We start from the raw sequence: 20744 nt of genomic DNA, 5'->3' as shown, positions 1-20744 counted from the left end.
TCATAAATTATTCATGGTAGGGCTAAGAATATCGAAAACACAAACCCCCATGGTACAAACACATCATACCCCCATAGAAAAATTATGCTTTGTCCTTAATGAATATAATTTAAGTACAAAGAGGGGAAATACTTGTGGTACCTTTTATTCATTTGAGGCATTTGTGAAATGCGTTGAAGCTAGTGTGTCCTGACCCGGTGCATTGGTGACCCCCATAGTGGTGGGGGTTCTCACAATCTCTTTCTCTAGAATTAGAGGTACAACATTTCAAGCCGGATCTATAGTTTTCCTTCTAGAAGGGGTAGAGCTGGTAGACACTCCAGCTACTTCATCCTCTGCTCTCTTCCTTCTTCTCTCTTTATCTTTCTTTGATTTTATTCTTGCTTTCTTTAATTCATGTTGCTCTCACTCCTATGGAGGTATCGCTTCAAGTCTCACCCTTTTACCAGCTTTTCATATAGCTTTTTCATCAATCTTTGTGACTTTCTTACCCTTATCTTTTATCGATCACCCTATTAAATCAAAAAGACTTTCGTCTTCACCACTTACAACCTGGACTGGATAAAATATGGTCTGTTGTGATTGCTGTGTCATTTTATCTACATCTTCCTAGAGTTTTCTAACCTCCTCAATCAATTTTGCAAAATCTGGAATAGACTTGGCATCTATCTTCATGTTGATTCGCTCCTCCATGTTGTCTATTCTTAGCTAGATTTTCTTTAAAAGATGTACCGCTTCGTCTATAATTCTTTTCATGAAGGGTTTGAAAACTGCCCCTATATGTCCAACTACTTTTCAAACCTTTTATCTGCCTAGCCCACCTTTGTAAGGTTCTCCTAATTCAACATGTATTTTGAATATTAGGGCGGGACTGATACAGAATCTGCATTCCCACCCATGGGAATCAAAGCTAAACCAGCAGATGTGGCAGCTGGCATGTATATAGCAAGAGGAAATGGCATACCAGAATAATAGCATCCATGAGTTACTCAGTCTTCACCAAGGATAATATTTGCTAAGTGTCAGCTTAGGTCAGGCCACTCACATAACCTTATCAAAATCAAAAGAAGTATTTCAATATTCATAGACTTTACATGGTTTCTTTAGTCTTAGAGATGAATAAAATGTAGACAACAAAATGATCATATCTAAGGATTGCAATATATGAACAATATCCTCCCTTGCACTCTAAACACTAGACACAAGTTCACACATTTGCTTTTGAGAAGAGTTCTTGTTGCTTATGTTTGAAAGACTAAAGAGGAGATGACGTTTAAATAGATGGGGAAATAGAACATGGGAAGAATTTTAAGGAGGTAATTAAAGGTCTAAGATTCTTTGAATGAAGAGACACCAAATAGTCTCAGGTACTTGAATAGTTGGGGCATTATTCCTCCGCATTAAATTATCAATTTAAAATCATTTGGGTTGGATAATAATGAAAAATCAAACTATGTATACTAATTTTGCCCACCCACTGAAATAGGGTTCATGTGATGGTTCAAGTGACGATTTTTCACATGAGCGATAGTCCATCGGTCAACCCATAATCCCTTTTCAGTGAATATACCTGGAAGCATACTGGCGACGGTTGAGTTGATGATCAGTCGAGTATGCGATGGTCCATCAGTCAAACCATCGCCACTCTTCCAATAACCTTGTTTCTATACTTTGCAGCGACGTCTACCACGACGGTCCGTCGAGTCATCGACTATCCATCGAGTAACACATCGGTCACCCCCAAACTTTCTCAGTTTTTGTTTTCCTGTACTGTCAGACTTGCATACTTACACAAACCCTTTAGCTTGCACAAAACAATGAAATAACTTAAAATAATACTTTACAACAGCACACCATGGTTTGTCTCCCACTAGCACCTGGTTTATCATCGCGGCATGACTCATTTATCTCAATTACTCATACTTCATCGAGATAGATAGTATCAATACATCTTATTGAGTCCATTGGACCAATGTACAGGTTGACTCATTACCCATTGACCCTGAAGACACTTTAGTCTTCATTTTTGAGTTCCACTATTCCATATGAGTAGACTTGGTTAATTATAAATGGGCCAGACCACTTGTATTTGAGATTACCTAGAAAAATCTTGAGTGGGGAGCTGAAGAGGAGCACCAAGTCACCTTTTTGAAAATCCCGCTTTTTAATTCTATGGTACTTCTTCATTCTTTCTATGTATAAGTCAACTCTTTCATAAGCTCTAAGACGGAACTCATGTATCTCATTTATCTACCCCAGCCTCATATCCACTGCCTCATTCCAGTTCAGATTAAGCCACTTCAGTGCCCACAGTGTTTTTTGCTCCAGTTCAATCGGCAAATAACAAGCCTTTCCATAAACCAATTGGTATGGTGACATGCCAATTGGTGTTTTGAAAGACGTTCGATATGCCCATAAGACATCATCAAACTTACTAGACCAATCTTTCCTGCTATTATTTACAGTCTTGACAAGGATAGCTTTAATTTCCCAATTAGAGATCTCCACTTCCCACTAGTCTGTGGGTGGTATGGGGTGGCTAATTTATGTTGTTCGACTCCATATTTTTCCAAGGAAGCTCTAGATATCTTGTTGCAAAAGTGTGATTCTCCATCTTTTATGATGGTACGTGGTATCTCAAAGAAAGAGAAGATATTTCTCTTTAAGAATGCAATAACCCGCTTTCCTTTATTATCCGCTAGAGCCATGGTCTGGACCTATTTTGACATGTAGGAAACAACAACTATTATGTACTTCATACAAAATAAGCTCACAAAGGGCCCCATGAAATCAAGGCCCCAAACATTAAATAATTCTACCTCCAGAATTTTATACATTAGCATCTCATGTTTTTTTAAGATGGACCCTTGCCTTTGATATTGGTCACACCTCCTCACAAACTTTTATGCATTTTCTAACAAAGAGGGCCAATAGTAGCATCTTTGAAGCACTTTTCTTGCAGTCTGATCACCTGCATGGTGACCTCCAACTGTGGAAGCATGGCTTATTTCCAGTATACTTAACATACCTACTTCTTGGATGCACCGTCTAATAATACCATCAGTACATTGCCTAAAAAGATATGGCTCATTCCATAATTAATGGTTCACATCATGGAGAAACTTTTTCACTTGATGAAAGAAAAGATTCTATGGTATCAGCTCACTCACCATATAATTTGCGAAATCATCATACAAAGGTATTTTTTCCGTAACAGCAACTAAGATTTCCTTATCTAGAAATGGATCATTGATCTTAAATTTATCTCTAACTACTTTTTCACTTTCCAGCCTTGACAGATGATCCACAACCTTTTCTATCTTTGGCATCAAAGTCAAATTGTTGAAATAGTAGCACTCATCTGATCAACCTTGGTTTTGAATCCATTTTTTCCATCAAATATCTAAAGGTTGCATGGTCAGTGTGGACCATCACTTTGGTTCCTAGCAAATAAGCCCGGAACATCTCAAAAGAATATACTACTGTAAGAAGTTCCTGTTCTATGATGGTGTAGTTCTTTTGAACTTCATTCAGCGCTTTGCTAGCATATTAAATTAGATGAAACCATATGTCTTTCCTTTGTCCCAGCACAGCTTCAAGAGCAACACTGCTTTCATTACACATGATCTCAAATGGTTTTGACCAATCCAGTGGAACAATAATAGGAGCATCAACCAACTTCCATTTAAGGCATTCAAATGACATCAAGCAATCATCATCAAAAGAGAATTTGACTTCCTTCTCAAAAAGTTTCCAAAATGGGTTTGTAATCTTTGAGAAGTCCTTTATTAACCTCCTATAGAAGCCAGTATGACCAAGGAAACTTCTCACCCCCTTTACTGAAATAGGAGGTGGAAGCTTCTATATAACCTCAACTTTAGGTCGATCAACTTCAATCCCCTTTGATGAAATTTTGTGTTTGAGAACAATGCCCTCGTATACCATGAAGTGGCATTTATCCCAATTAAGCACAAGATTGACCTCCTCACACTGCTGCAGGGCCCTACTCAGATTAAGTAAGCAGAGCTCCAAAGAAGCACCGACGACTAAGAAATCAGAAAAAAACACCTCTAAGGTATCTTCAAACATATCAGAGAATATCAACATCATCCATCGCTAAAAAGTAAAAGGTGCATAACACAACCTGAAATGCATCCTCCTGAATATAAATATGCCATATGGGCACGTGAATGTTGTATTCTCCTAATTATCAAGAGAAATAAAAATCTGGTTGTAACCAAAATTCTCATCTAAGAAGTAGTTTGAACCTCTACCTGCTATCCAATCAAGCATCTGATCCACGTAAGTCATGGGGAAGTGATCCTTCAGTGTCCACGAGTTGAGTTTTCTATAATCCATACACACCCTCTACCCAGTAACAGGCCTGGGTGGGATCAACTCGTTCTTCTTATTAGATATAACTATCATGCCCCCTTTATTGGGCACACACTGAATAGGACTTACCCACTTAGTATCTGAGATAGGATATACCATTCCTGTATCTAGCCACTTGATGATTTCTTTCTTCACCACCTCTTGCATAGGTGGTTTTAGACGATGCTGATGCTCAATAGTAGGGATGCAATCCTCCTCTAGCTGGATTTTATGTATGCATATGCCAAAAGGAATATCAATAATGTCTTCAATTGTCAAACTAATAGCCCTTTTATATCTATAATAATAATAGGTAACTTATTCCCACTGCCCAGGAACACATACCTCAAATGACCAGGCAACTCCTTCTGCTTCAAAGTGGGTGGCTCTTCAAGAGGTGGCTTGGCTAGTGAAATTGGATGATTTTTTATGTCTAAATCCAGCTTCTAAGGTGCATAAGATTAAGACCCCATTCCTGTCAGGGCATATACAGTCTCCTCATCATCTTCAATACCGTCTTGATCAAAATTCATTAACACCGCAGCTAAAGTCTCCACAACAAATATTTCCTCTATAGGTACTTCCTGTTCCTCCTCATAATATACATATACAGTAGAAAATATGCTCATATCTTTATGTTGTTTCATCGACTGTCATACATTGAATCGAACTACTTCATCTTTCATCCTGAATAGTAGCTCATTTGCTTTTAAATTAATAAGAACATACCCGGTTGTGGGGAAAGGTGTACCAAAGATTATGGGCACCTTAAAGTGCACCTCGCAATCGAGAATAACAAAAGTAGCTGGAACTATGAAACTGGATACCTTAACTAATATATCATATAGAATCCCTATAGGCCGTTTCACAAATCTATCTGCCATAGCTAATCTCATGTTCGTGGGAGTAGGATTCCCCAAACCCAGTTTTTTATAAAAAACAAACGGCATCAAGTTTATACTAGCTCCTAAGTCAAATACAGCTTTTGCAAAATCAAAAGGCCCAATAGTGCATGGGATAGTAAATTCTCCCGGGTCTGCCTTCTTCTACACCAACAACCTTGTGGAAATAATACCATAATGATGGAGATTGTCAAATGTCTCATAAATAAAAATCCTCTTCTTCATAACAAGGTCCTTCATGAACTTTGCATACCCAGGCATTTGCTCCAATGCCTCTACCAATGGCAAGTTGATTGTCAACTACTTAGGCCATTGGGTTTGTCCTTCAAGTCCAAGCTTTGTAGTGAGTTTTACTCTTGATTTCCATATTTTATATCATCTATTTATCATATTTATAGGTTAATAAGAATCCTATGACATTAAAAACCATAAATTAGAGCTCAAAACCACATCGAATCCTACATGATGAACCAGAAAGGAGCATAGCTTAAGCAAAGAGTGCTAGCTTTCGCGTTTGAACTTTAAAATAATGTTTTGACTATAAAATCTTCATGAACACCACTTAAAAATTCTAATTACATAACTTAAAACTAAGATGCTAGTTTATACAAAGATTTATTCACTATGCCCAAGAGAAGTCCTGTAAAATAAGCTAAATAAGCATAGATAACCATACATAGGTGCATAAATCAACCTAAGATCATCAACCCATACTTAAACCATTGTTCGTTCTTTAACAACTCAATACATTAAAAATAATATATATGAAAGACTCCACACTACTACTAAAAGCAAGACACTTAAGCTAGAATGACAATGACAATACAAATAGAAAGGTTCGCACACAAGCATGTTATATACCATTGAAAACTCAAGATTACTACTTTAAAACATCCAAACCTCAAGAATTGACTCACTAAGTTGGAAAACTCTTGAACATTACTTAATCATAGAAATCAAAAAAGTCGCTCAACAATCATTAAACATGTGCCCTCCCCACAAAAAAGGTACCCATATTCACTCAAAGGGATATAATTCATCACAAAAATAGGTATAAGAATTAATTTAAACTCACTCTCCTAAAGAATTCACAAGTTATACAAGATGAACCATAGGCCTTCTCTTAGTGTAGACTATACGTAGATTATAATGTTAAAGCTCAAGACCAAATAGGATTTTGAGAGTTGTAATGTAGGCTAGAGGGTAGGTAGGAATTATTTTTGCCTGGAATAGTGATTATCATCCCTAAGCACCTTAATAAATCACATTATACATTAAGATTTCTCTATTAAAAACCAATTTCCACCATATCCATCTACACACATCTCTTGTTTTGCCCCATCTTATTAATCCCTTTCACTAATACATAGTAAGGAGTATGATCTATCACACATGCTTAGATTTTTGCACACTTTTCTTTCTATTCATTACATAACTCCCAATCACAGCGTATCTCTATTTCAACACCATTAGCTAATATCTCAGGGATTCACTTTCACCTTTTACATTCTTATTTTCACTCTTCTTAATCTAATTAATTTTGCACCTAAAGAGCTTAGGAGAGTTTTCATCAAATTAATGTACAATAAAATAAAAAGAAAATGTTAGATATGGGGCTATCGAAGAATAAATTAAAGGCTCAAAAGGGCTAACTAAGATTATGCACAAGGGTAGATCAAAGAGGGTATGAAGGATAGATATCAAAGAAATCCCTATATTACCTCTTCAACCCATACTCTTTATATCATTTTGCACACACACTAGGTAAGTTCTATATATCTCATGCAACAAGGAATATACTAAAAAACCTCATATTACACTTGGAACATGCTCAACTTAATCCGGATCATCATAAACTCTCAACTAAGCAATAACACAAATTTAGCATTACGCCAACATTGTACAAGAGTCATAAACAAAAGCCTAGGTGTCTCTATAGTGGTTATTGAACACCAACAATATGTTTTTACATACCAAACCACTTGTGTCTTGCAGTCATACATAGCACCAATAAGAATATCTCTTTTACCTAAAACAAAACATTTAAATTTACTCCCAATATAAGATATTGGGTTCAAAGTGCACCCACGTGGGAAAAAACCATAAAGAACAACCAAAGGGTGGGCAAAGTGTGCACCTAGAAACAAAGCTAAATAAAGGAGAAAATCTTTTTTAAATTTTTTAAAATTTAACCAAAAACTAGAAAACAACTATAATTAAGATCCTTAGCATCACTTCACCCTAAACTATTGGAATTTCCCTAGACCTCACTTAAAAATCTACTTTTCCCTTAAAATAAACTCAAATATTAGGATAGAAATAATCTCTGAGGTCACTGGTGCTAGCTATCAGAATTTTTAACATTAATAAGGTCGGATGGACCCCACACCTATTCTTTACCATGATCCTTAGTTTTATTCTCTAGTACTAAGACTTTTCATCAACTTGTGATTCAACAAACAAAACTACATGAAGTAAAAATTAAAATGCAAGAATAAACCACCTACCTTAACTTGGGTTTTCTCCTAAGAAGAGCCAAGTTTAGTGTCACATCATGACCCACAACACTATGTTAACTATTTTCCTTTATCCTATTTCTCCTACTAGGAGGCTATTTTTTCACTCTTTTGAGATATCTTGAGTGTGTACTCTCAAGTTCAACATCATTATCAACACTTGCATTTCCATGCTCCTTCTTAACTTTGTCAACTTAGGGATTAGACAGTGGCTTGGGAAACTCAATGAGATAGTCCAAAGAGGTTTTTGGTAGGTTGTACTAAACACCCCACACTCATCCATTTCTATCATGGTAATCGTACTCAAATATTTTTAGTAGGAAAGTAGATTGAGGGGATTATAAATTCTGAAAACTACCTCTTTATCATCCAATCTTATCTTTAGAATGCCCTCTCACACATCTATCAGCAGTCCTCTGATTGCTAAGAATGGATGTCCCGAAATGATTGGTCCCTTTAATCTACATCATAATAAAAATAATAAAGTCAATGGGGATACAAATCTTACTAACCTTTATAAGCATGTTATTAATAATTCTTCTTGAACAGACTTGCGTACTGTAAGTCATATGAAGCACCACAGAGCATGGTCTAGGCTTTCCCAACCAAATTGTATTAAACACTAATAAGGGCATCAAGCTAATTCTTGCCATTAAATCAACCAGAGCATTGAATATGTTACTATCACATATTTGTATGGGGAAGGTAAAACTTCCTAGGGCCTTAATATTTTTGGGAATCTTTTTCATCACCATAGAGTTCCACTCCGCAGAAAGTTCTATCGTCTAAACATCGTGCAGATTAACTTATTTGTCACTATGTCCTTCAAGTACTTGGCATACTTGGGAATTCCCTGAAAAACATCTAATAGAGAAAAGTTAATATGGAGTACTCTGTATGGGTCAAAGAGCTTCATAAAATGACATTCTCCTTCCTTTTTTGAACCCCTAAGTGAATGGTGGTGTTGATATTTCCAGTACCATTTTAGCAACCTTTATTGTTGGGTACTCAAACTTTCTTAAATTTTCAGCTTCTCTACTTGCAACCTGTTGTTGAACAAACTCTATATTTACCTCCTCATATTTATTTATAAGTATTTAAACTTCTTTTCCACTTCTCAAGGAAATTTCCATGACTTATTTTTTATTCTCTATATAACATGGCAATACACCTTGTGGCCTAATGTTCTGGGCCTGAGCTAGTTGCCCCAACAACTACTCTAACTTATGCTGGGCCATTTGCTATTTTAAATTTAATAGACATTTCTTATTGCTTTACCAGAAACTTTTTCATTGTTTCCTCAATAATGTTGGCATGTGTGTTGTGTTTCTGTTGAAATTTCTAAAGTTGATTTGCACCCCATGCATAATTCAACTTAGTCTACCACTTGTGGTTTTAGGGATTCCCATTGTTTGTCTTATTAGCATTTCCTACAAAGTACACCAATTTCGGATCTGCACCACATAAGTATCCAGAGTGGGTACTATTGCTACAAATCTCACACTAACCTAGAGCCTCCTACACTATATCCACTTGTGCTAGATAATGGTTTATACCCAATTTACTAAATTGATTCATCATGGGTTACAATTGGGTGACTAAGATTGTGATACTATCAACTTCAATCCTTCCCTCAACTTTTTTAACTAAGCTTATGTACATTTCACCATTCCAGTAAAGATTCCCTTAAGTAATATGGCTAGCAATGTATAGAGCTTAATGTTAGTTTTCTCTAGTTCTTGACCACCTGCAGTCGAATCCTACAAAATTTTTCTATTAGGGTCAAGTGATTCAAAAATGGTGTGAATATCTCCCAAGATTGATATAGGCACTCATCAAGCTTTTAATTGAAGATTAAAATTTTACTGTGTAATCTTGTGGTGATGCTGGATGGAATGAAACAAATGAAGAATTTTGTAGCCAAGAAATCCCATGTTGTGATAGAACATGTCAGCTTATTGTTCAACCACATCTTTGCTTCCACCAAAGTGTGAAAGGGAGGAGGTTTAGCGTAACATAATCAGTGAACACCATCGTAGGTATAAATGTATCACTGATCTCTAGATAATTCTACTAATGAACCTGTGGATCTTCATATGATAAGTCGGCATACTTCCTAGTTCTATGCATAAGCTACATCATGTTCTGTTTAAACTCAAATCAACGTCCTATATCGGGTTTTCAAATGGTAGAGGTAACATTAGTTTCAAGTAGGATTGCCACTTCACAAACTATCTTGTGGTTGGTAGATATTAAGACTTGGTTGCAAGGTATTCTTCTTCCAATAATTTGATGGATTCTGCATAAAAGTACTACTTCTCTCCTTTGTTAGTATAAGCGTTACTCAAGGTTGAGGTCTTGTTCAACAAACTCCCTATCCCTTGCCAACTTACTAAATTTTTAAGCTTATGCTTGCAAATTCAGGAGCTATGATCATGGAAGTAGTACTTAAGATATCAAAAATCAAAGCTAAAACTAAGAAATTTGCCAATTTACAACCCCACAGTTCCAATATAGTCTAAACAATCCAAATAATAATAATAATTAACCAATTATACCTCCAAGACCTCTTAATTATAACATATCTAGCATAATATTATAAATATACTGTGAATTAGCTTACTCTACGAAGAAGGTAAACCTAGTGTACCTGTACACCAAAGAATGCCTAGTGAAATCTACCAAATTATTGATTTCTCCTTACGAGAAGCTTCTACAAAATGCCACATCATCAAAATCATAATCTACTTATCAAAACAAAAATAAAGATTTTGATATTACACTTTTATGCTTTGGATCCTAAATCACATAAAAATCTTTTGTGGGGCTCGCTTGCAAAATTACACTTTGGTCAATGCGTCCCTCTATATTCAATAAACATTTACCCTTTAGAATGGGTGAATTCTAAGCTCAAATAGTGATACAATGGACCCACCAATATTCTAGGGACTTTGGGAATATTATGATAAATTAACCATGGAATAGGTTAATAGGTACACAGATTTTGGAGAAAGAATGAGTAATCCAAGCTTACTAATAAGCTAAAATCACCTAGGTATATCTCTCTTGAGTTTCCATACGTTATAGGGTTTTCACTCTTGAACTTGCGTGAAAATGATAGAGAATTTGGGAAATTGGGGAGTTTAAAGGATGCCTAAGGGTCACTTAAAGGGACACTAGGCCGGTTACACGGTCACCGATTTTATGGCCAAGTATGGTTTTTACTGTCACTGGCTATAAAAATGAGTACAACTTTAGCTGTGTCTTGCCGCTTAAGTGGCATTCACTTATGTGGTGAGGGATCTGCTTACACAGCCTTCTTCTTAAGTGAACCAAATTGAGCTTCACTAGGTGCACCAGCTAGACAATTTGAATTTTTTTGAGTCTCTGTCGGCCTTTTGAGATTTGTTCGAAATCCCAAATACTCAAACAAACTACGTTACACTATAAAATTCAATGTTTCAAGGTTAAAGGATCTGTTGAAATTTCTATTTGAGGTCATTTTAGTGATATATAGGTCCCACATAGAAATACCATTTCTCTTACGTTCCATCGAATAACCCAAAAAGTGTTGGTAAGACTTGGGGCCCGAAAAAATATCCACCTAGCCTAAAATCAATGTTCTAGAGCGATTAGAACAATCATAATTGGCATACAGGGTAGTTTGAATTATTTTTTATACCGATGCCCTATTGTAACTAGTGACTACTTCAGAATAGAGAATTGGTTCAAAAAGGAAAACAAACTATATTGTAACTAAAATGACAGCTTCAGAATTCTAAGAACGGCTTGGGGCATCTATAGGAATGCTCTAAAAGACAATCATGAGTAGAAATATAGGAAATGAATTGGAGGGTCATTACCATATCCATGATTAAAAGAGCTTTTGGTCTTAGTTTAAAGGGTTATGAAGTACCTGAAGCCTTAAAAAGTGATGATACTGGGCCCACATCTCGCTCTCAAACTCCAAAGTACCCTCCTCCTTTGGGCGGCGTGTCCAATGAACCTTAATATAACTACACAATTTATGAGTCATGATGGATCCAACATTATTCGGCCAGTAAGTAATCCAAACCATAGCTCGAAGCTATATGAAATTGGCTAATTCGGTGGGAGAATGGCCTAAAAGACATAAATCAACAATTATGCACACATAATAACAATAAGACAATATCGATAGTCTAAAATATAAATAGAACATCCACAAACATCCCACTACCTAGTAGCGTTGGTATAAGAGCTACTATAAAAGGAAAATAAGTACTAAATAGTCAAATACAATTAGTTTTTGAAACTGAAAGAATACTCATAATTAATAAAAGGAAAAAGGTGCAAGTCCAACTCTGAGTGCTCACCCTATCTAAGAAATAAACTTACCATGATTGTCTCATCAGCAATAGCTACTAGTACTTGAATCTACACCAAAAAGGTACAAAAGTGTAGTATAAGTACAACAACCATGGATACTCAGTAGGCATCATCGGTCGACTTAGTTAAATAATAATATATGTTTAAAAAGCATGCGAGTTAAATAAACTAAGTCAAGGTAAAATGGAAACTCTGGAAGTAAGCTTCAACACTATATATAAACAACTGAAATAGACATAATATTAAAGACTGCAAATTAATACTACAAGACTGACTGCTATAAGCCAGTAAGTGTGAAAATGAAAATAACTCAATGCCGATCCCCGTAAGCTCGGAGGGTACAATCATAAGTAAATAACAAAAGAAAATTAAATTTATTGAATATCAAGATATAACAATAAATTCATCCATATTGTTTCATAACATACATAAATTCTCAATGTTGGACTGGAACAACAACCAATAGCATCATCATTATTATCATCATTTGTCAGACTTGAACTGGAAAATATGTCATCAATATCATCATCAATCATTGGACTTTAATCGAAACTTAGTATCATTAAAATATTGATTTTTTAACGGAGTTAGCATAAATTCACAAATAGCAAACCAACATACACAACATGTGTCTAAACTCCTCAAAGTAGGAAATAATCATTTTAATGGTATAACATATGTATAGAGGTTGACAAGAGCTAACACGAACCTTGGCCTAAGGTATGAAAAAGTTGTTCACTTCGAATTCCCAAAATCCATTCTTAAGAAAATTTTATCCAGGTCTAGGTTAAGGTGTCCAAATTCACTTCTCGATATCACACAAACAACAATTATCCCTAAGATAGCAATTCTAACTTAATCAAGAGAAACTATGACAATTACACCTATATTATGATTCCAAGAAAGCCTAAACAATCCAAATAATCCCTCTAATGTCAATCATACCTCCAATACCTAAATCTTATCCTAATCACAATATGAATTAGCACAATCTATGAGGAATGTAAACCTAGCCTACCTAGATACCAAAGAAAAGCCTAAAGAACTCACTAAACAAACAATTTCCCATTCTCAGATGCTTCCATAAGGTGCCACGCTACCAAAATGACAATCTTCTTTTGAAATGAGAACAATGATATCCATATTGCACTATTACGCTTTGGGTCCAAAATTACATAAAAAATTCATATGGGGCATGTATGAGGAATCGTACTATCAAAGTCGATAACATATCCCTCTATGCTAAAGGAACCATAAAAAAATGGGTGAACTCTGAGCTCAAATGGAGGTATAACCAACCAACCAATATTATAGGGATTTTCGTATAAAATGATGATTTATTCATTAAATTAATGATGCTTACCATGAATTTAGCGAATTAACTGTTAATTTATGTTCACCAATGCTCCAAAATAACCCACTTATGATTCTCCCAAGTTTTCACAATTCTTAGGGTTCTAAACTCTTAGAAATGGGTGAAAATGGGATAAATTAGGTTAAGTTGGGTATTATATAGTACCAAGTGCCCAGGTGTAGCTTAAGTAGACACTAGGCTTCTTAAGTTATCACCGCTTAAGCAAACTTATGTGTCAACAAACTGTTTGAGTGATCCCCTTACTGCTTAAGTAACCAACGGTTAAGTAGTATGGGCGCTGTGTAAGCAAACCCTTGCTGGGCCAAAGTAACCTCTTAAGTGGTTAGCTATGTGCTTTAGCAATCCTCCACTCTAAAGACCCAAAAGGTATCTTAAGAGGGGCACCAGCTGAAAGCTTAAAATTTTTATGGATTTCCAATGACTCTTCAACATTCATTCGAAATCCAGTGTACACAAAATAACTATGTTACACTATAAAATTTGATGTTCTGGACTCAATGACACAGTTAAAATTTCTATCCGAGGTTGTTTCTCTGAAAAGTGGGTTCCACATCCATGTGCTATTATCTTATCTTCTAGACAATAGCTCAAAATGAGTCAGGGAGCCACGAGACCCAAACAAATGCTCCACCTACCCTAAAATAAGCAGTTAAGATATATTGGAGCTGTCAGACATGGCATACGAGGTAATTTTATTATTGTTTTTGCCTAGTAAACAATTTGAACCAGCGATGACTTCAAAATAAGGAACTGACTCTAAAATCCTGCATATTGCAATGCAACCAAGATTTCAGCTCCAGCAGGACATGAATAATGTAGGGTAGATAGAGGAATACTTTAACAGAAAAGTTAGTAGATATATACAGAAAATGAACTTGAGGGTCATTACAATATCCATGACTAAATAAACTTTTGTCTGCAAAAGTAAAGGATAAGAATGTACTTGAAGCCTGGAATTGGTGAGGATACTGGGTTTACATCTCACTCTTTCTCCTAAGTTGACTTCTTAACATAGCAGTGCCTCCTCGTAACCATAACTACTGGAATCTCTACAGTTCGCAACCGCTTGACATCACTGGTTAATATGAGCATAGGCTCATCCACTAAGGTCAACAGCTCATCCTACTAGACGGAGTCCCATCTATACACCTGAGACAAATAAGAAATGTATCCCAACATCATAGAAACATGGAACACCAGATGGCCAGTAACAAAATTTGGGGGAAAGGATAACTTTTAACCACTTTAACAACTATGCAAATAACATCTAAGGGTCTAATATATCTAGGGATGAGCTTGCATTTCCTCCCAAACCTTATCACACCATTCATGGGAGATACACGAAGGAATACCTATTCACCAAACCCATATCTCAAGTCACAAAATTTATGATCTACACAAGCCTTCTACCTACTTTGAGTTTCCCTCAACCTATCTAGAATTATCTATACCTTATTCAACGACTCCTGATGTAAGTAACTGTTACATGGTATAATATCGAAGGTCTGAATCCATCTAATTTAAAAACAACAACGTCTACCCTATAAAGCCTCAAGAGGTTCCATTTAAATACTTGAATAATAGCTATTATTTTATGAGAACTCGGCCAAATCTAATTAATGCTCCCACTGACCTCCAAAATTCAAAATACAAGCTTGGAGCATATCCTCGAGAATGGGAATAGTTCACTCTAACTTCCCATCAATGTAAAGATAGAAGGCTATATAATGATCAACTGACTACCCAACTTCTTCTTAAAATATCTCTATAATCTAGAATTGAACACTGAACCGCAATTAGAAATAATAAATATAAGGATACTATGCAAATAAACTATCTAACAAATATAGATATGAGCCAACCTCTTGGCACTGAAAGTCATTTGAATTGGAATAAAATATTCCAAAATGGTCAACCGATCTACAATGTTTGAGATAACATCAGAACCACGAGATGTGCAAGGCAAACCACAAATAAAGTCAATAGTAATCTGCTCCAACTTTCATTCAGGAATGGGAAATCTTTGAATAAAACAGCCAGGTCATTAATTCTTGGCCTTCACCTTCCTACAACAAAGGGAATAAGCAACATAATCTGACACATCTCTTTTCATACAATTCAACCAATAATGTTTCATCAAATTACAATAAATCTTAGTTGTACACGGGTGAATAGAATATATAGTGATTTAAGCCTTATCCAGAATACACTAAATCAGATTATCAACCCTCTTAATGAAAATATAGCAGTCAAATCTTAGAATACCCTCAAAATCTATTGTACCTCATTTTGACTCAACACTCAACACCTGCTTATGGATGATAGAAAGTCTTATATCCTCATGCTGACGAGTTCAAATCTTCACAAATAGAAAAATATCAACTCACCACCTACAAGAATCCTCCTACGGTCTGAAATATAAAGTTGCACTTTCAAGTTGGCTGAGGATTGGATGTCTTATGCCAACTGGCTCTGAAAAACTAAAATAGAAGCCAAACTTCCCATACTCACCACCTTCCAACACAACGCATTTGTTATAAAATTTGCCTTGCTCAGATGATAATAAATAGAGATGTCATTATCTTTAAGAACCTTCATCCATTTCTACTAACTAGATGTAAGTTCTCTTTGAGTCATAAGATATTGAAGACTATGATGAGCCGTGAAGATATTGTAATGCATGTCCTAAAGATATTGTCTCTTAACCTTAAAAGGAAAAAATACTATCGCCAAATCCAAGTCATATGAGGGTTAGTTGTGCTTATGCACCTTCAACTGCCTTGTCACATAAGCCATAACTCAACCTTTCTGCATTAACACACAACCTAAACCAACATCAAAAACATCACAATATAAGGTGAATCCTTCACCCTCAACAAGAAAAAGCAAGATATGAGCTAAAGTAAGAAATCCCTTAAGCTTTCCAAATCTCAAGTTAAACTTTTTAGACCATCAAAAAGGATCTTTCTTTTGAGTCAATCTGGTCATCAGTGCTTTAATAGTAGAAAAACTCTCAATGAACCAAATGTAGTAACCGACAAAACCAATAAAGCTACAAATCTTAGAAAGAGATATGGTGCTCGCCCAATCATGAATAACCGAAATATTTGTTGGTTCTACCATAATCTATTTCTTAGACACCACATGCCTAAGGAATTTAGCTGAAACAAGTCAAAACTCATGGTTAAAAGGTTTCACTAAAAGCCTTTGATCTATCAAAGTATGGAGAACAATCCTTAAATGGTGCATATGGTTCTCCCTACTTTTCGATTATACAATGATGTCGTCGATGAACACATTCATAAAGGAATCAAAAAAAGATTTGAGCACATGGTTCATCAAGTCAATAAACATGGTTGGGGAATTGTTCAATTCAAAAGACATTACTAGTAATTCATGATGACCATATTGGGTCCTAAAGGTTGTCTTTGTGATATTCTAACCCTGAGTCATCAATTAAAGGTAATCGAAACCTATGTCAATCTTAAAGAACACTACAGCACCTTGAAGCTAGTCAAGCAAATCATCAGCGCAGTGCATAAGATTCTGGTTCTCTATCATGACCTTATTAAGCTACCTATAATTAATACACACAGAGTTGGAATAATCTTTCTTATTTATGAACAATGTAAGAGCTCTCTAAGGAAACACATATATTCTAATAAAACCCTTACCAAGAAGATGTTGAAGTTAAGAATTTAGCTCCTTAAGCTTGATAAGAGCCATATCGTAAGGTTCCATAAAAATTGGTTGGGTGTCCAGCCCAAGATTAATAACAAACTCAATATCAAGCGTAGGAGGAAGACTAGGTAGATCAGTAAGGAAAACATCAAAAATTATTAACTATTGGAAAAAAGTCTAGCAACAAACTCTATGTACAAACATTGCAAACATAAGAAATATAAGTATCAAAACTACTCAAAATAAGTATCTTAGCCCAAATATAGGAAATAATCCCTATCGGCTCATGGCTAATAGCTCTCTTCCTAACAATTGAGGTATGTCAGAATTAGTTATGATAATGGTCTTGCCTAAACAATCCGTGATGGAAAGATAGTGGGATAACCATTGCATACTCAAAATCACATCCAAATTCACCATATTTAGCATAATAAGATCAACCTGAGTATGAAACTCTTAGATATTTACAAGATATGATCTATAAACAAGATCCTCTGCTAAAGAATCACCCATAGTATTAGGAACACATAATGGTATAGATAATGAATACCCATAGATAATCAATACAAAGATAACTCATACTACGATGCTTAATAAGTAGATACATAAGTATGGGTGGATCGAGGATAAAATAAAGGAAGAGCCAACTGATTGCACACCTAGAACGTACTTGTACTAACAACATCGAAAGACTCTGCATTAATTCTAGCAGATATACCATAAGAGTGACCATGCCCACCACTTGGCTGTGCTCCTGAGCAATCTCCTATCCTACCTACTTGAGAACCTCTATGAGCAAACTGGGACCACACCTATGACCATGCACACTGCCTTTAACTGGGTGATGTACTTCCCTAATTAGAGGAAAACCATGAGATGAAGGAACCATTATTCTACGACTGAGGCACTCTATTTAGAAAAAAATAAAACCCAACAACCATAACATGACCTAGGTATTCTACCAAAACTGAAAGATCTACCTAACGAAGAAAAACCACCATGTCTAGAATACCTACAAGACAAACCCCTCAAATACTGGCCACTATCATAACTAAGATGATCACTATAAGTAGACTTACCTTCATTAGTAATCTAAAGTACACATTGAGATGGTTGATAAAGAGGGTACCTACCCTATGAATTGTAGTTTCTAAGTCATGCACCACTATGGATCTACTAAAACTCCTAGAGATTATGGCCTCTTATTGCTGCCCGCTTGGGACTAAAGATTTCCTTCGTAACTTGAAAATAAGCAGAAACCTCAACAAAAGATCTACTCACTACAACCAAATATATGATCAGTTGACAATAAGGGAAAACATACAGGTGTCAAATCTCTATGCAGTTTTATCTTTTAGTGTAAAAAACTGTACATGTGAGTATGTAGTAGACAGGACACGTATCCCAATAAAAAATCTGCCCTAATCATTATCGAACTATAAATTGAAAATAATGCTCCTTAATTCAATGGTTTTTGTAATTTGATTAATCAAGAAAAAATGGAAAAAAATTTAATATTTCATAAGTTCCAAGTTTTTGTGAGTTGAGAGAGTAATTGTTCTTGCAAAAATTCTTTATTTGTTGAATTACACATCTTATTATAGTAATATTTTTCTTGTGTTGGTATAGTTCTTAGGTAGAGTTACATGAGATATGTTGATAATAGTTAGACTTAATCAATACTAAGAAAAGATCTTGACAGGGTAGTTAAGGATAGTTTGTAATAGAGTTATTACAAATTAGTATATCTAAGAGTTAAATTCTAATGGAGTCTATAATCCTGAGTTAGGTTATAGTTGATTCTTGAGTTCTTGTGAGGTCAAGCTATGTTTTTTCCTACCTTGATAAAGGAGGTTTCCATATTTAATCATTGTGTCCTTTACTTCCCTACAAACTTTTATTGCCACACCGCTTTATTTTTTTATTGCCTGTATCTGTCTCTAATGGACCTGGACTCTTATAAGGTGGTGCACCCCCATGATTCATTAATTAGTATAGAACAATGACAATATAAAAGGTTTATACCAAGAGTTATTAATTAATAATGGATGCTCCACCTAATTTTGAAGAAGGGGAATCTATAATTACACCACCTCGCTTTAATGGGTAGTTTTATGGGTAGTAGAAAACTAGATTATATGACTTTGCTATGGCTAAGGACAGTAAGCTGATGGATGTTTTTCTTGATGGTCCTCATATGCATGTTAAGGTGATATGAAAAGGTGACATAACAAGAATATTTTTTGAAACCAAGAGAGAGTATAATGATAAAGATAGAAAAAAAGTTAAGAAGAATTACAAAGCTAAGAAATTTCTTATCTATGGGATAGGACCTGCTAAATAATAGGATTTTTCCTTGTGAAAATTCTAAGGAGATCTGGGATTGCTTGAGGACTGCTCCTAAAGGAACCACTGATATGACAGATTCAAAAGATTATATGTTGACTACTCAGTTTGAAAACTTCACCATTATAGAAGGAGACACTATTAATGTGATGCATAGCTAGTTCACTTCAATCACAAATGAGTTGTACTGCTTAGGAGAAATTATTACATTGTATAAATAAGTTAAAAAAATTATTGGAGTTTTTCCTAAATACTGGGAAATGAAAGTGGATTCTATCACTTAGGTAAGAAACTTAAAAACTCTCACTATGGATTAACTCATTGGTTATCCAAAGACTAATGAACCCAAGAAGCAACAAGAGCAAGTGAACATGGAAGAAAAAAGAGAAAATATATGGCATTAAACACTTCAAAGTCTTATTTAAGTAAGGAAGACACTGATGTTACAAATTTGGCGTAAAGAATTATTAGAGCAATGAAGAAAATAGGTCAGTTTTAAAGAAGAGGAAGTAGCAGCAAAAAAAGAGGTATAGTTTAAGTTTACCACAAATATAGAAAACCTTGGCATTTATTTAAAGTTTGACTAATGCAGAAATTAGATTACTAGGAATATCTAACGTATAGTGGTGAAAAAGGAAAGACAAAGGACCAGGTCCCTAAAAAGTCAAGAAAAAAGATTTCAACTGATTATGCAGTTAAAAAGACTTTAGCTATCTAGGGAGATTCCACTAGTGAATCTTAGAATAATGATAAGCTTGAAGTTATTTCTATGTTGGCAGTGTAGGATGAGAATGTCAACTTTGACTCCTTGTTAGGTCTTATGAAAACACTGAAGATGAAGGAGAAAATAAGGTAACTCTTTCTAACATTAAAGAAAATTTCAATAACTACACTGCTAGATCGATAAATAAGGTTACAAATGGGTTGATTGATTCTATATGTCAACTGACAATCTAGAAAAATATGTTAGAAGATAAAGTAGAAAATTAATATCTTCAATTAATTGCCTTAGCTCTCCAATTATTTGAAATAGTTAAATAGTTTACAAAGATGAAATCTAAATATCCAAGTTAAATAAATCAACTAAAGAAAGTGGATGATTCTAATAGTAAAGGGAAGAAAGAAGCCTCTACTCTTCAAATGGATCTTGAGGAAAAATTAAGTGTCTCAAAAGCATCTCAT

General features: G+C 35.2%; 1 protein-coding gene across 1 annotated transcript in view; it reads right to left on the bottom strand.

Annotated features, from left to right (window-relative positions):
* Positions 1-4835: 4835 nt before the first annotated feature.
* LOC124892117 overlaps positions 4836-20744 on the bottom strand; it is a 44703-nt gene continuing 28794 nt past the window's right edge. The window contains exon 3 of the mRNA XM_047403539.1: positions 4836-5024. Coding sequence (XP_047259495.1) covers positions 4836-5024 — 189 coding nt within the window. The remainder of the gene's footprint in view (positions 5025-20744) is intronic.

Source organism: Capsicum annuum, unplaced genomic scaffold, assembly GCF_002878395.1.
Source record: "Capsicum annuum cultivar UCD-10X-F1 unplaced genomic scaffold, UCD10Xv1.1 ctg4391, whole genome shotgun sequence".
NCBI classification, from domain to species: domain Eukaryota; kingdom Viridiplantae; phylum Streptophyta; class Magnoliopsida; order Solanales; family Solanaceae; genus Capsicum; species Capsicum annuum.
This window is presented reverse-complemented; position numbering and strand designations above follow the sequence as displayed.